The 14513-nt window shown below is 39.4% G+C and overlaps 5 protein-coding genes across 5 annotated transcripts; 2 read left to right on the top strand and 3 right to left on the bottom strand.

The window, feature by feature from the left end:
• Positions 1–592: 592 nt before the first annotated feature.
• Positions 593–1614, bottom strand: FOMMEDRAFT_136803 (uncharacterized protein; the record flags this gene model as incomplete). Its single annotated transcript, XM_007270941.1, has 3 exons — positions 593–983; positions 1052–1496; positions 1521–1614. 3 exons carry the CDS (start codon positions 1612–1614, stop codon positions 593–595), a joined length of 930 nt encoding a protein of 309 aa, XP_007271003.1.
• An 833-nt stretch (positions 1615–2447) lies between these two features.
• Positions 2448–2972, bottom strand: FOMMEDRAFT_95586 (uncharacterized protein; the record flags this gene model as incomplete). The annotated part of the gene is made up of 1 exon (XM_007270896.1): positions 2448–2972. A coding segment is annotated over one exon (525 nt), but the record flags the coding sequence as incomplete, so codon positions are not given.
• Positions 2973–8496: 5524 nt separating this feature from the next.
• FOMMEDRAFT_95993 (uncharacterized protein) lies at positions 8497–8685 on the top strand (the record flags this gene model as incomplete). The annotated part of the gene is made up of 1 exon (XM_007270922.1): positions 8497–8685. One exon carries the CDS (start codon positions 8497–8499, stop codon positions 8683–8685), a length of 189 nt encoding a protein of 62 aa, XP_007270984.1.
• Positions 8686–9344: 659 nt separating this feature from the next.
• On the bottom strand, positions 9345–9840 carry FOMMEDRAFT_95994 (uncharacterized protein; the record flags this gene model as incomplete). Its single annotated transcript, XM_007270923.1, has 3 exons — positions 9345–9398; positions 9490–9635; positions 9693–9840. 3 exons carry the CDS (start codon positions 9838–9840, stop codon positions 9345–9347), a joined length of 348 nt encoding a protein of 115 aa, XP_007270985.1.
• A 980-nt stretch (positions 9841–10820) lies between these two features.
• FOMMEDRAFT_143028 (uncharacterized protein) lies at positions 10821–13092 on the top strand. The gene is made up of 8 exons (XM_007270942.1): positions 10821–10847; positions 10908–10919; positions 10970–11074; positions 11121–11271; positions 11318–11583; positions 11640–11985; positions 12054–12988; positions 13050–13092. Exons 2-7 carry the CDS (start codon positions 10909–10911, stop codon positions 12774–12776), a joined length of 1602 nt encoding a protein of 533 aa, XP_007271004.1. The 5' UTR covers positions 10821–10847; position 10908; the 3' UTR covers positions 12777–12988; positions 13050–13092.
• Positions 13093–14513: the final 1421 nt, after the last annotated feature.

Raw genomic sequence — 14513 nt, forward strand, 5'->3', positions numbered from 1 at the left:
AACACTTTATTAACTAAATACATATCATTATCAGGGTCAACACCCTCATTACCTGTATAATAACCTAAGAACTAAGCATTCTAACAATATTACTATGTTTACTATAAATGACCATATAGACATCTATTGTAGTTTGAATTTTCCTGATATAGTTGAAGAGATTCTGCAGGTCTCTAAAGTGCTTATTAATATCTATTGTAATAACAATACTGTTATTAAAACAGTAACATCAGACAAAATTAAATATTCAGAACAAACAAAGTATTTAGATTATAAGAAAGATTTTATTAAATGCTATGTTGAATTACAATATATAAATGCAAAGTACATACAGACAAACAAACAAATTACAGATATAATGACAAAAGCACTTCATGTACTGTAAATCAAACATCTTACAAGTTGACTTGGACTAGTAAATGTTTGAAGGGGAGTGTTAAGATGTATAATGTCTTACTATGACAAAATGTCTCAAACAGACAGTCTCAGGAGTAACTAAGACATTAGTTTACTTATAAATACTTTCAATAAACAATGAGAGACAAGGAGTCTGTCACTAAACTCCTTCTTGTGTGATAACCTAAGAAGAAACCTAATGCTCAGTTGTGCCAAGTTGCTCTTTGTCTATTGTACACAGGACGTCAGTGTAGTACTTGATGTTGTGTTTTGCATGCATGCTTCTGATTTGCAGGGGCATCTCCATCCATTTGTCGAACAATGACGATGAGTTGAGGGATGACAGTGTAGTAGAGATGAACTTGCGCTGTTCGTCACTTGCAGGGTTGTGAGATGAACTGGTGCATACTGAACAGGTACAATTGAAGCCATATTTGACTTTAAGCTCTGCTTTTCTTTCTGCAGTTGGACGTACAGTGTCAATGTAGGCTATAGTGATTTCTTTGCCTGGAGCAATGTCATGCTCTACACAAAGGTCACAGATGAGTGTTCTTGAGTCACTATTCTGGCCTGTGTTTGGTGAGCAGCTACACAACAGGGACAGAGATGTGGTTTATTCCTTTGTATCAAAGCTGATGCACACACATATACTCACCTATGATTGACTAGCAATATCTCACAACAGACTACAGTATATTGTGTACAAATCTTGGACTCTGAGAAACTAAGTCTGATTGTATTAGTAAGGTGGATACTAATGTGCAGACCATACTTGTTGACAGGCTTGCAATTGTGCAACAAAAGATACACAGCACAGTCTTCCAGCTCCAACCAATAGAGCAGTTGCAGCAATCTGGCATCCAATACAACCCATATGTTACTAGGAATGCAAGTAATCACACAGGCTGTAATGATGAGTGGAAGTTTGTGCACAATGACTTCTCCCTTTGATACCTTACACAATGCCACCATGCTGCAACCTTTTCCTACAACTTCACAAATCTTGTATGGACAAGGAAGAGGTGTAGAAGGGATTTCCCAGCCTTTATTAATGCTGAAAGCCTTGTTGAAATCTTTGTAGACCATCCATGCTGAGACAACTTGTTACTTGTTGGGCATCCTACACATGCAAAAGATAGGCACAGGAAGGCCATATATCTTGGTCTGGTGAATGAGAGGCTTATACAAACAAACCAGCATGCAATCAGGCATGTCCATTTTGAGGATATGATAATAGAATTGTGCTGAGAATGTCTTAAGAGGTATATGTAATAACAAGAATTTATACAGTGTTGAAGACATTAGTGCTTAAAGAAGTACTAGTAGCATGTGCCTTTGCCAACCTAGTGCTCTGCACTGTAGTGTAATTTACAGTTACACCTTCAGTGTATACAGTTATGTAGTGTATTGTAAATGACTTTTGGAGCTGAAAATATGTGTGTATGCATATACTTTGCCCCAAAAAATCCTGTATACAGTGTATACAACATATACACAGTACACAAGAGACCTAGGAGATCAGCAGTTCTCCCTATTTAATCTGATGTCAATCAATTCAACAGCCTTTTATAGATAGGTTGCTTCTTTGTACCTGCCCTTAAACTCAAACTTTGTATGTATGATAATATGTGCAGTTAGCATTCCTCTCACCCCCTGACTGTCTCTCACTCCATCACTAAGGTAGGGAAAGTATAAACTCAACAAACCCAAGGTATCACGTGCGCGACCCTGAATACACAGCCACTTACTCCATTAGGAAGGACCCTAGCAGCAAAAATCGTGGTGAAGATATGATTTTTTGTCTCAGTCTCAAGAAAAATTGTAAAAGCTTTTAAATATGTCAAGTAGAAAGTACATTGTGTGTTTACACTTATAAGTCAGCTAAAATATTATCAGGAAGTACTCTATAACCATGGTATTTCTGGTTTGCCTATTGAGCTTGTTTGCCAGTCAAGCCTTTCTGGTATGCATCCATGAATCTAGCTGACCAGTTTGCAAACCTATAAAAGAAATTCAATAAAACTACATACATAAATATTTGAAAAAGATACTTACTTTCTGAACAAGTCAAATGATATGAAACTGAGACAGTTTTTAATATTCTCTTCCATTTGTTGACTATTACCAGGTTTAGACATCATTCTGTAATGATACTTTGTATATCCCCAGCACTGTTCAATAAAATTCAGCTCACAATGAAATTTAGGATAAAATATAACCATATGCCCTCTATACTCTACCAACTCCTCAATTGTAGACCTTTGACCACAGAAATCTGATTGATTGAATAAAATCCTCCTGTAACAACACATAGCCTGAGTAGACCAGTCCTTACATTTGAACCCTGGACATTGAGCTAGTAGATTCTCTACATTAAACCCTCTCTCCTGAAGGATTTGAGCCATACTCTTGAATTTACTAGGGTAAGCTGGATGGTTGTGAGGAAAATATAATGACTGTAAAGAGCCATCAGATAGAGTGCTAGGACACATAGGAGGTGCTCCAGAAGTCTCCCTTGCTTGCCAACCAGGATTCTTAGGCATATAATGTGTAGAAAGAGTATTAGGAGCTCTCTTCTAATGAGATGTAGTATTATTAAATGTAAAGAGAGCTTTACAGCCAGGGAATCAGTCTTCAAAGATATTAATAGTAGTCAAGACTTGCTAATAAAGGTTGTCATGAGTAAAGTACCCTTCCTTATTCTTGCCAGCCCTGAAATACACTCAGGCCTCTCTAGAACTAAAAGACACAGTCAGTTATATATTAATACAGTGAATTTGAAGAAATATACTATACTCATCCATAGATTTAAGCCATCCAGTCTGAGGAGTAGCAAAATCAGATACTATAATTGATGCACTATCACTCTTAGCTTAAGGTTTTGCATCTTCACTAGAATGTACTCATTTAATCTTCCTTTGATTATTAGTATAAAAGGTTGATTCATTATGGGTCACTAGAATAAGCTGGCCTTGAGAAATAGAGCTTGTTTCTGCCAGCTTTATCTCCTTTTCCAGCCTCTCCCAGCATAGTAAGAAGACATTTTGCTGGTAAGAAACCACATCCTCTCTCTTGTGTCCATCAATGTACATTCTGTTTGGCTCTTTCTGATACTAGTACCCTATTACTTTCATCCATTTCTGAGCAGTCTGAAGAGAAATAGGCTTTGTTTGATTTATGCAGGCTAAAACAGCTGGTTGGTTCAGGTAATTCTGAACATCTTAAGACATTAAATACTTCTTGTCCAGACCCTGTAAGTACTCATGTATCTCATTTGCAAAATCCTTGTCACTGATTATCAACCTCTTCCATGTACTATACAGGTTTACTAGATAGTAAACATGATTGCTAAGATGTTTTCTAACCTAGCATTACAGATTTTGGGACAAATGAATGCTATGACTGTCAGCTAGGTATACAGCTTAGACAGAGGCCTCATACTAAGAAAGACCCTCTATTCTAACATATAGACACAAGAAGGTAAGCATTACTATTATTTGGCTGTGAAATAGTACATTAAGGCCCTTTTGCTTTAATATACAGTGAAAGTACTATATTGTATTCATGAGGGCTGGATCTGAACAGTATAGAGTTGTATGTTTAGAGAGTGGTTTCAGTACAGTACATTGTGTCTCATTGCCCATTTCTTCTTCCTCATACTCATCCTTGTTGTCATCCTCCTCCTCTTCTTCCTTGCTTGCATCCACCACATTGTCAAGAGGGTCACTGGAGGAAACAGGTATGTTTTCAAACAAGTAATTTGCTACCATCTCCTCATTTTCATTACAGGTAAGGAATGCCATTACAGCTGTATGATGTGTATACCCTAGTGCTTGAAGACAATCAACAGTATCTGTATCTCTCCCTGTATTGTCATAAAGGATCATGTCAACATATTGACCTTTACTTACATTATAGTCCTGTGTAACTGACTCTGAATCTGTAATTACAGATGACTCCTCACCTATGTTTGTGAGGATTGTGTATGCAGGCTGACCCTAAGTATTGTGAGCAGCAGATACAGTAAGTTCTTGGTCAAAGTTTGTAGTAGAGATAGGCTTAGTAGACAACAGCAGGACTGTGTTGCTGGAATCTATTACAGTATAGAGTGAAAGTGATACTTTGAGGTGAGCAGTTCCTCTGCCAGGTATTATACCTTTCTCAATGGCTAAGTGTGTAGTATTGAGGATATCTTTGTAACAGACCTTCTTCTTACACACCTCTACTTTGCTTGAACCACTGACTTTAATTACAGCAACTCTACCAGAGAGCTTCACAAGTTGCTTGTAGAGCTTAGTCTTATCATATTTGCTTATTGTCAGATTGTTCAGTACAGAGTGAATCTGCTCACAGTGCACCTGGAAGGCATCCTTCAAGCTGTCATTGTGAACAACAACAGTGTACTCCTTTGTAACTGTCACAGACCCAGTCAAGCCAAGACAATACAGTGTTGCTTGATACAATTTGCTAGCACTCCTATCTGAGAAGACAGTACCACTAGTGAGAGTTGCAAGGTCTCTAAGGATGTTCTTGCAATTCTCAGCAATACTGTGCACCTGAATTACAACTACTTGACTACAGAACTTGTTCAGTATGCATGCTGTGAGAGCTTCCTCAACCACATCTTCAGTAATAATGAGAAGCAGTCAACATGCTTGGCCTGCTACAATGATTGATGAGTGTACATCTTCTTGCTAGGATAGCCTCTTCTCTGACAACAAGATAAGTAGTTTCTTGAGCTCAACCTTCTGGCTCTTGACGTCCAGGTTGAAATGTAGTAAAATGTACCCAGAATCAAGACATAATCCATCTGTGAGTTCAATTGTATCCTTAATCATACATCCTTCCTTGACTACAATAATGTGTTCCCTACTTCCCTTATCTATGGCAGATGTAATAAGATTGCCAACATACATATTACTGTTTGTAAAGAAGGATACAACCTGTGCAATTTCCTTGCTTGTAACAATTGCATGCCTTCTTCTCTGAAGCAAAGTTGCAGCTTGCTCAACAGCTGCCTGAGCACTATGACAGAGATCCATTAGATTGTAGCTAGTAGTAATGTTAGAGCTAAGTACTTTGTTGCTAACATTGTCTGCTACTGAAAACTCCTGACCAGCCTGTAGGAGTAATGTGTTTTGAATGTGCTTAAGGATCAGGATGCCTTGCTGGATTGATCTGAAGGCATGGATTTGGGTGTACAATGTGTTAATCTGGTCATTAGTGTATAATACAGGTGAAATTGGCTCTGAGACTGTGCCTAAGGACTCATTCCCTGACTCAGGGCAGATAATGTGTGAGTGTTTGGTTTGATTCTTGTTGACTAGCACTACCACATCTTTGCCTTCAGATTAGGGCTGAGTGTTGAGCTAGTCATGCCTACTGTGTGAGGGAGTTGTTACTAGACTGGACAAGCTGTTCATAGAGGTGGGCAAAGATAGTGGTTCAGCTTGAATGGAGGTGTTGACTGTCAGCTTTAGTACAGGCTGGAAGAAGGTATGTATGTTACTGTATCCTTACTAGCAAAGTTTTGATGCCTCCTTCTTAGCCTTTGCTCTCTGATATTACTAGGTATGTCCTGGCTTTTGTGTAGTAAGACTAACTTTCTTGTATTTAGTTGGTTGTGCCTGGGCCTTTATACAAGCTAGCCAGGAGGAGAGGCTGTCTGTCAGAGACTGAAAGATAGCTTGTACACCTTGTATATCAAGTATGTCCTCTGTCTCAATATCTGTATCATTATTACTATCCACAAGTTGATTACTTGTAATAGAGATAACATCCTCCCTCCCTCCTAAAGAGTCCTCATCACTGTCTGAAATGTTGTCTGGAATATTGTTAATAAGGACAACATTGTCCTCATTCCTGGACTGTAAGTAATTTCTTTAATTTTTTTCTTCATGAATCACTCAGAGCTAACTTACAGCTCCTCCTTTACTATACAGGTTTTGTGTTCTAGCTTGTATTACTTTCTTTCAGCAGGGCATTATTGACTGAGTTGTGTTGGCAGTGTACAGAAGTCATGTGGATATAGATGCTGTAATGATGACTAATGATTATGTATATACCAAATAAGGCGATTATTTGTAATATTATGGTTACCTGAGGGTGGCAAAAATCAAAAACCTAAAAACTCAAAAAAAGTTATTTTCTTGCCAGAATGTTGCTAAGGACATTCTAGAGTGTTTAAGTCAAAAAAAGCTTCTTTTAGAAATAAGTCAGGCATTTTCTAATATTTTTGAAAAATAAAACCATCAATTTGTAGCTACTTTAAATACAAATATTTTGATAGAATTACATTTTTAATTTGTAGTGTGTAGAAGATAGTATTTTGTTGTCTAAGTGTGAGGCCAAAAAAGGCAATTAAGGTTACATGAGGTTGGTTGAGTTTATACTTTCCCTACCTTAGTGTCCTACTTCCTCCTGCTGCTTTCAGTAATATCAAGCATCTGTTAAACAAGATAGATGCTTGATAAGAAGTAGGTAACATTGTATGAAGATGTCTGCAAGGATTTCTTTTGTCTAGGTGAGCCACATTATAGGCAATTGGTTCAGAGACTGATTATGTGTGTCTAGTGTAATCCTTGTTGTTTCTAGGTATCTTTTCCCCATATAGATATGTTTCTTCAGAATGTGCTGTGTACCTATCAAGATAATCTTTTCATCAGCAATGCCCTTATGAGATCTGTGATCATCTGTCTTACAGCTATGCTCACCTCAGTCTTAGTAGCTTTTTGCTCAAATTTGTAGACTATACTGTCTCTTGGTACTCACAAGAGCTCTATAACAGTTTAACCACTCTTGAAAAAGCTAACAATGTGATTATAGATTTGAGTAGTACAATGACAAAGGTGATCAGCTTGACAATTGGACCCTAGATCTGGTAGGATACAGTAGCTGGTAATATTTTTCTGATGTAATATTTGCAAGGTCTGACTTATTCAAATCAATCTTAGCACAGTAGCTTGAAATGGGATAGGTTATATATACTTTCAAGCAAATACTTGATGTCTAGATTGTACTGAGTGAATTTTTTCGTAGTCACAGTCTCCTACACATTCACTGAACAGTATCATCTTGGCTTCATCATTTCTGATGTGTAATGACTGCTATGTCAGCTACAAAGATTCCTACCTTATCTTCAGCATATGGGTACTTTTTACACCTCCAGAACAGTCTCTACAAAGCAATACAAGACTTTCCTGCTACTGCACCACTACAACTAAAAGATGCACTAGGCAACTTCAATTAATTGGCAGAGACACTTGCAGAAGGGCTTCAGCAATTTAGAGTTAAGATGCCAAGAGTTATGCAAGTCTCTCAAAATTGAAGAGCTGGACTTGCAGAGATTGACATTTAATGCCCATGTCACATTACTCATGATTTTTGTTGGGTTGTAGTCAGACATTTCTTTATTTCAAACTCCGACGTGTCTGCAAGTGCCAACAAGTGGGTTCGAGCACTTGCAGAAACTTGCAGAGAGTTGCACAGATTTACATCTCTATTTGGTATATATTAAGGTACGTCCACTTTGCTGAGCCACCCCAAAATTTTCCAACTGTCCTGCAAGTGCTCCTGCCAATTAATTGAAGTCACCTACTATGTACAGCACACAAGAAACTTGCTGACTATCTTACCTGGTTTGTTGCATCACCTTATTACTTATAGGCTACACATAAGTTGTTACCTTACTCTTACTCATCAGTACTTATACTTTTGTCTATATCCTTAGTCTTGGACCCTCATATCTCATACTCTGGAATGAAACAGAATACTATCAGTGATGCCTGACTGCTACAACTCATTGACAAGGCAAAGCATACACTCAAGGAACATTTTCATTCAACTTACATTATTTGTTATCAAGGTGATACAATCTCTTCAGATGCTCTTATGGACAACACTGAAACAGGTGTACATGATATTGTGAGTCTTTTCTCCACCAATGAGCCATCAAACAGTAACACTGAGCTTGAGGAGTACTTCTCCATGAAGTAGGAACAGTCATAGACAGACTGTGACCCTGTCAAATGGTAGGCTGGCCAATGTGCTCAGTTTCCTTTACTATCACTATTTGCTCAGGATATACATTGTATTCCAGGTATGTTGTTCTTTGCATCATTTTCAAATAATATTCAGGCCTGTTTTACAGGTTCTTCTGTTGCTGTTGAACGGATCTTCTTATCTGGACAAGATACTATTGCTTTTTGTTGTTCAAGCCTTCACCCTGGAACTATTAGGGACTTGATGATGGTAAAGCATACTTTGAAGGCAGTGAACAAGTCTATTTAGTTATATTCAATGTCTATAGTAACTACACTACCTATATACCTTCTTTGTAAGCATATATGCTGTATACACTGTATACACTACTAGTGTATTGTATAGCTCCCCCAGACTCTACATTTACATGTGTATGTGTATACATTAGAGAATTTACACACGTAAGCATATACACTATGTACAGAGCACTATGCCAACCTAAGGGTCCAAAGAAGAGTCAGAGTGAAGGCCTTTTGTTATCTGAAAATTCAAATTATGGGATAACTTACAGCTTTTGTAAAGCCAAAACAATAGTGGCTCTAACTTGTGTGAGTGCAAAGAGTAGGTTTTGTTGAAAGTTGCACCATGTTGTGCCAGAGCTGTCCACTGTGTCCAAACCTTAAGCCTACAACTATAATGGGCAGCAGTAATACCTTTATAAAAATTGCTGTTGGATAGTATGAACCTTCACACACTTTAGTATGTATGTAAACCAATGTAGGAAGCTCATCTTGATCACAACTTGAGTAGTAGAGATATCCATGAAAGAGTGATCTGTGCATTGTAGCAGTCCATAAATGCCAAAATGAAGGATCCGTGTGTATTATTTGAGGAAGGCCATATTCTTACAATTTTGATTTGTGCAGAGATGGTATCCCTGTACACTGAATTTCCTTTTCCTTTCTTTCTCAGAAATCCTCAATTCGGTATACTTCGTATGCAACCTCCTCATATGGATGTGCCTATCGATATTTGCAGTAATGTTATATTCCCTGAAGAGAAGGTCAATCAAAATCTCATATCTCTCCCTCTCCTGTAAAGTCCGATGCGTACTTTCTTTAGTTCATTGACAGCTCCACGGATCTGCTCGTTCTGTCCTTCATCTTTCACTAACACTTCCACCCAATGTTCTTTGACTGATTCGAGTTGCCCGATGGAGCCAATGTGTGGGCTGGCAGAACCTAGAGCCTTGAATTGTCCTGTAACACAGTGCATATAATGAAGTTCAATTGACAGACAAACCAACGTGGACGCACCCGTTCCAGGTGTTATGAAAGCACAACATTCATATTCCCCGAGTCTACCAACATGTGTCGGATGTGACTTGAACAGCTTCTCGAGAACTTCTGAGGTATTTTTGATAGGGCAGAAGAAGACGAGTTTGAAGCGCAATGCTGCTGCCATGGCCGTCAAGAGTCAACGACAGACTTAACGTAATTGAATCTAAGTTGATTGGAGATCTTGATAATCAAATATAAATTATTAAATTATAAATAGATTCCACATTCTGTCCGCAGGTTGGATAATGAATATTATTTTCACGTGGAATGTCCTTTTCTTATTGATAAGCTCTAAGCAGTAAATATACAGTGCATAAGTACGTTCAGAAGACATTTCCGATGTATATAGCACATCAACTACAACATCAAGTGGATAGACGTGGTGCATTCAGCTACTAGTACGGCTCCTTGATCCTGCTTAAATACACCCAATTTTGTGTCCCATGAAACTACTTGGCTTGGTCTGCTTGCTGCAGTGATGCGGGTAAAAGCTGAATGAGCGGGCGCTTCATTTCCACGGTCTCTGCAAGATGGACAATTCGGTAATCGTCCGAGTCAGGAGAAACGGGTTCAACTCTGTTGTAGATCGTTAGGATAACGAGACTCTCGATCGAACATTGAAAATGAACTGAGTGAATATACGCACGATGTTGATAATGTCATTCTTTGTGCACTGTGCAGAGCGCTGAGCGGAGAACTTCAACGTGGGAACCTCTTTCTAAGCAATAGTTCTGCAGGTCTTTTATTCAAATTATTGGCCACAGAGGTTAACCTCGCTGCTAACTGCTCCCCATCTCTTCCTGCAGTCAACCTCAGGGGGTAATTCTCTCCGGGAGTTAGCCCTCGAACCCTAAGTTGCACCCCCTTCTTGCAGCACAAAGACATCGGGCTTTCAAATAGTCGGCTTTTCTTCAGTGGCCTAAATGCCAGTCACGTGACGTCACGGGTCCGGCCGAGCCTCTTCACGTTGATGATGATGCAAGCACCTTCTGTTGAAGTCAAGCCACTATGTCTAATGCTATGCATTCGGGGATGCTACGACGGTGAATCCTTATTTCATCTCCTGCCATTAAATATTATTCCTAAATCATCTTTACACTGTAGGTCCCAAGTCCCGCCAACATTGCAATCGTGAGTTGCATCTGACCCATAATGCCGCTCTGTTGCTGATGCGTCCTTGTATTTTGGTAGTATGCCAGAGGAGTACGTATTTCATGTCTATACTTAGACATTCGTACTGAACTTATACACAGACATCTGCTTGAAGGTATTGAAGTGAACTCTGATGCTGGTGCAACGCATCCTTCTCAAGGGCCATCCACAAGGTCCAATCGCTCCGTGAATACTTCTGCCTCTGAGTAAGTCCTACTGCATGATTTTGAGCTCGTACTGACACCGACTTAGTATGGCTAAGAATGATCGGACATGGACACCGTGGTCTCAAGAGCACAAAATTCGACCATTCGACAATCAGGCTTATTGGGAAAATAAAGAGTTTGATGATTTCATGAAGAACTGCAAATATCCCAACGTTCTCAAGGATGAAAGGGAAAAGGTGCGTCTCGTTCCTCACTCATTGTCATAATTAACTTGGCTGCTAGATTGTAGAACTGCTGCAACGCATGGGCGATGTAAGCGAGGGCGCGGTCGAGGATATCCGGTCTTGGATTGAGAATATTTGTACGGAGAAACTCGAAGACACTGATCGATACAACTTCAGAGGGTGGTTCCCGCATCTATGTGCTTCGTGGAAGTCATTTATCAATACGAAAAGGAGAAAGAAAAACGAATCCGGTTGCAGAAAGAGCGTCGACAACATTATTGAAGTGGCGTTCGAGCTGCGCCCTAATTCTGACCACGTTTGGCAGTAAGTTACTTCCTAAGATACTTCTTGCATTCTAACCTAGGTGATCCATATGATAGACCTGAAATGGAACTTGTATTACCTGGCAAACCTAACAAAGCCGTAGCTGACGCTATTACGAGCAAGGATCTTCCGGAACGTTGGCAAAACATAGTCGAAGCAGTGCCAAATGATTTCATATTCCGATGGAGTTACTCGACCAGCATCACGCTTTCCATCATTACTTCCGCCTTTGAAGCAAAGGTAGATGATTTCGACACAGCAATTCGCCAAATCACCATGGACTTTTACTCTGCTCAACTGCAACGATGCACCCTGTGCTGCAGAGATGGTCCTGTATTCGGGACTATCTTAAATCGAGGAACTCTTACCTTTTTGGTGTCTTACTGGGATGGCAATGAGCTGGTGTGTTTATTTTTTTTCTCAGTTTTTCCTGCCAGCTCCTAGCTGAGACACTTATCCTTGCATTGAAGTGTGTACAGCCAATCTTACAACGACCCTACTCCCTTAATTTTCTTCCAGACCTTCTTGAGAGCTATTTCATTCTGTGCAGGATTTCAGAATTCCAATCTCGATGGCTGGAGAATGAGTTCAAGCACTGGGACAGTGACGTCATGGCACAAAGGTCGAAGCTGCTCAATGCTGCATTCAAAAGACCTTGGCGTAGCGAGAAGAGCCGACGACCTGGCAAAGATTCGACATCGGGTGGTCTGCAAGCAGGTGGTACTGGGCCAGCAAGACAATCTGACATGGTGCTTGACAAGGGAAGTGTCGACGGTGTTGATTTTTCCGAAGGAGGATGTCTATCGACTGTGAATGATATCAGCACCTGCGGCATAAGTGTAGCCCCCCAGAAACACAAACAATCAGCGTTTCTTTATAACTGGCTTAGGGATGCACAGTCATTTATTGGTCGTTACGAGGATCCGAACACTGATCCATGGGACAATGTCTCAGATGGTGAAACAGCCACTTTTATTGACGAACACAGGATGTCTGATAAAGCCCACTATGACAATGTCAACGTTGTTGTTTTGGACTGCGATGGTCCGGTACGTGATGGACTGCAAATTCACAGCGAGGGCACCTACCCGTCCGACCACCTTCCCATCAAAGGACCAGATCGGGCAGTCTCTTTATTCAAAGGAGCTTTTGATAATGCATCTTCGGAGAATTGTATTCGGCACACAGTGTAGAGCATCTCTTTTCAGTGTGGGATTAGACTATTGTGTATATGGGAATCTCTTTCTAAGCGACAGTTCTTTTATTTGAACCAGCCCTGTCAAACTTCTCGTTCACACCTATAAACGTTATCACCTACTGTCTTATATCTTGTAACCTTTGCTTCAACTTAGTCATTACTATCTATCAGGCAGATGGCTGACTAGTCTAGGTCATTAGGAGTTTGCTGTCAACATCTTAAATAAATGTCTCATGTGCTTGGCACAGTGTTAGGACTGAGTGCTCACTTTATAGTACAGCCAATCCATTTCTTGCCCAATATAGTAACTTGTGCCTCTTTTGTACAATAGCCTCTTAGCCTATATTCTCTAATGTGCAACACTCTGTTAATTCTTCCTAGCCTCTGATACACCTGTTTGCTCTGTAATGATTGTTCTTATTATTTCTTTAATCTTATTCTCAAGTTTCATTCCTTACCTTACTCTTGTTATTTAGTTATTATAAAAAATAGCCTGTAGATACAGTAGTTCCTTAGTTTTTTAACTCTTCTTGTATTCCTACTTGTTCTCCTAGCATAAATCCTAGCTAGTAGCTTTGGAAATATAGTTGGTTTAAGGGCTGCAGGTCTACATTTGCAGTTTAAGAGTACTATCAACTTAGAGAACACATCTCCCTGTTAAGACTAGGAAGAATTAACAGAGTGTTACTGAAACTCCTGTAATGTATCTAAAGAGGAACACAAGTGAGTTAATAAGTTTGAGGGGAGATAAACTATGAGTCCTATGAGAGTAGAGTGGTTCTTGTAAGATATACTCACTTTACTAGTCCTAATCCTTAGGAATAGTAACAGAATAGAGTATAGAGAGTAAGACTTGTAGACTTGTAGTGTGAGAGGGTAGAGGTGTCCTACTTTAGTCAAGCTGCAAGTGTAGCCTAGTAGGTTGGTAGTAGAGTACTTCTAAGTACTAGGTAACTTAAGTTGATAAAACTATCCTTTGAGGGCCAAACTGGCCTCCTTATATACCTTTTGCTAGAGTAATGTTACTCTAGTGACTTTAGTAACTCCCTTTGCTGTTGTTCCTATGAAGTGGAGCTGGCTAATCCTTTAGACTGTATGCTACACTGGTTTGTGTCTTCTATTAATCTGCTAACACTGGTTTGTGTCTTCTTGTATTCTAGATTAATCTTCTAATGACTCCTTTACTGTATTGTTATGTCTTCTGTACTTCCTCTTATACTTCTAATGACTCCTTATGAGTCCTCCTGACTAGTTATACTGTGTAAGCTGTGTAATGCTTTTCTCATGAAGTAGAGCTCTCTATTGTTCCTATGACTCTGTCTGACTCAACCTGTACTTCCTGTACACTGGTTTGTAATACACTTTCTCATAAGGTAGAGTATTATGACTTCTAATGACTCCTTATGACTCTTGTAATATAAAAGGCTGTGCTTCTGTACTGCCCCTAGAACTTACAACCAAAGTTCTAGACTGCCTTGTGTACACTCTAGAACTGACAACCAATATTCTAGATCTTTCCCTAAGTCTTCTTTAATAGACTTAGTTTAGGAGACAATTATCCTTATTAACTTCTAGCCTTATCTTTGTGCTTCTGTATTCAATCATAGAACTTACAACCAAAGTTCTAGATTGCCTCATGTATTCCTCATGTTGTCCTTATGTAGTCCTCATGTTTATAACTTCATTACTTTCCTATCTATATGGGCAAAGTGTATAAAGGAGACTACTTTCC

The sequence above is a fragment of the Fomitiporia mediterranea genome, assembly GCF_000271605.1.
Source record: "Fomitiporia mediterranea MF3/22 unplaced genomic scaffold FOMMEscaffold_15, whole genome shotgun sequence".
NCBI classification, from domain to species: Eukaryota; Fungi; Basidiomycota; class Agaricomycetes; order Hymenochaetales; family Hymenochaetaceae; genus Fomitiporia; species Fomitiporia mediterranea.

Bases quoted from the DNA above. Each gene is read 5' to 3' on its own strand.
- FOMMEDRAFT_143028 (XM_007270942.1), top strand. The intron at 11,272-11,317 runs GTGCGTCTCGTT...CTTGGCTGCTAG, and splicing joins TCAAGGATGAAAGGGAAAAG to ATTGTAGAACTGCTGCAACG. The intron at 11,986-12,053 runs GTGTGTTTATTT...CTTGCATTGAAG, and splicing joins ACTGGGATGGCAATGAGCTG to TGTGTACAGCCAATCTTACA.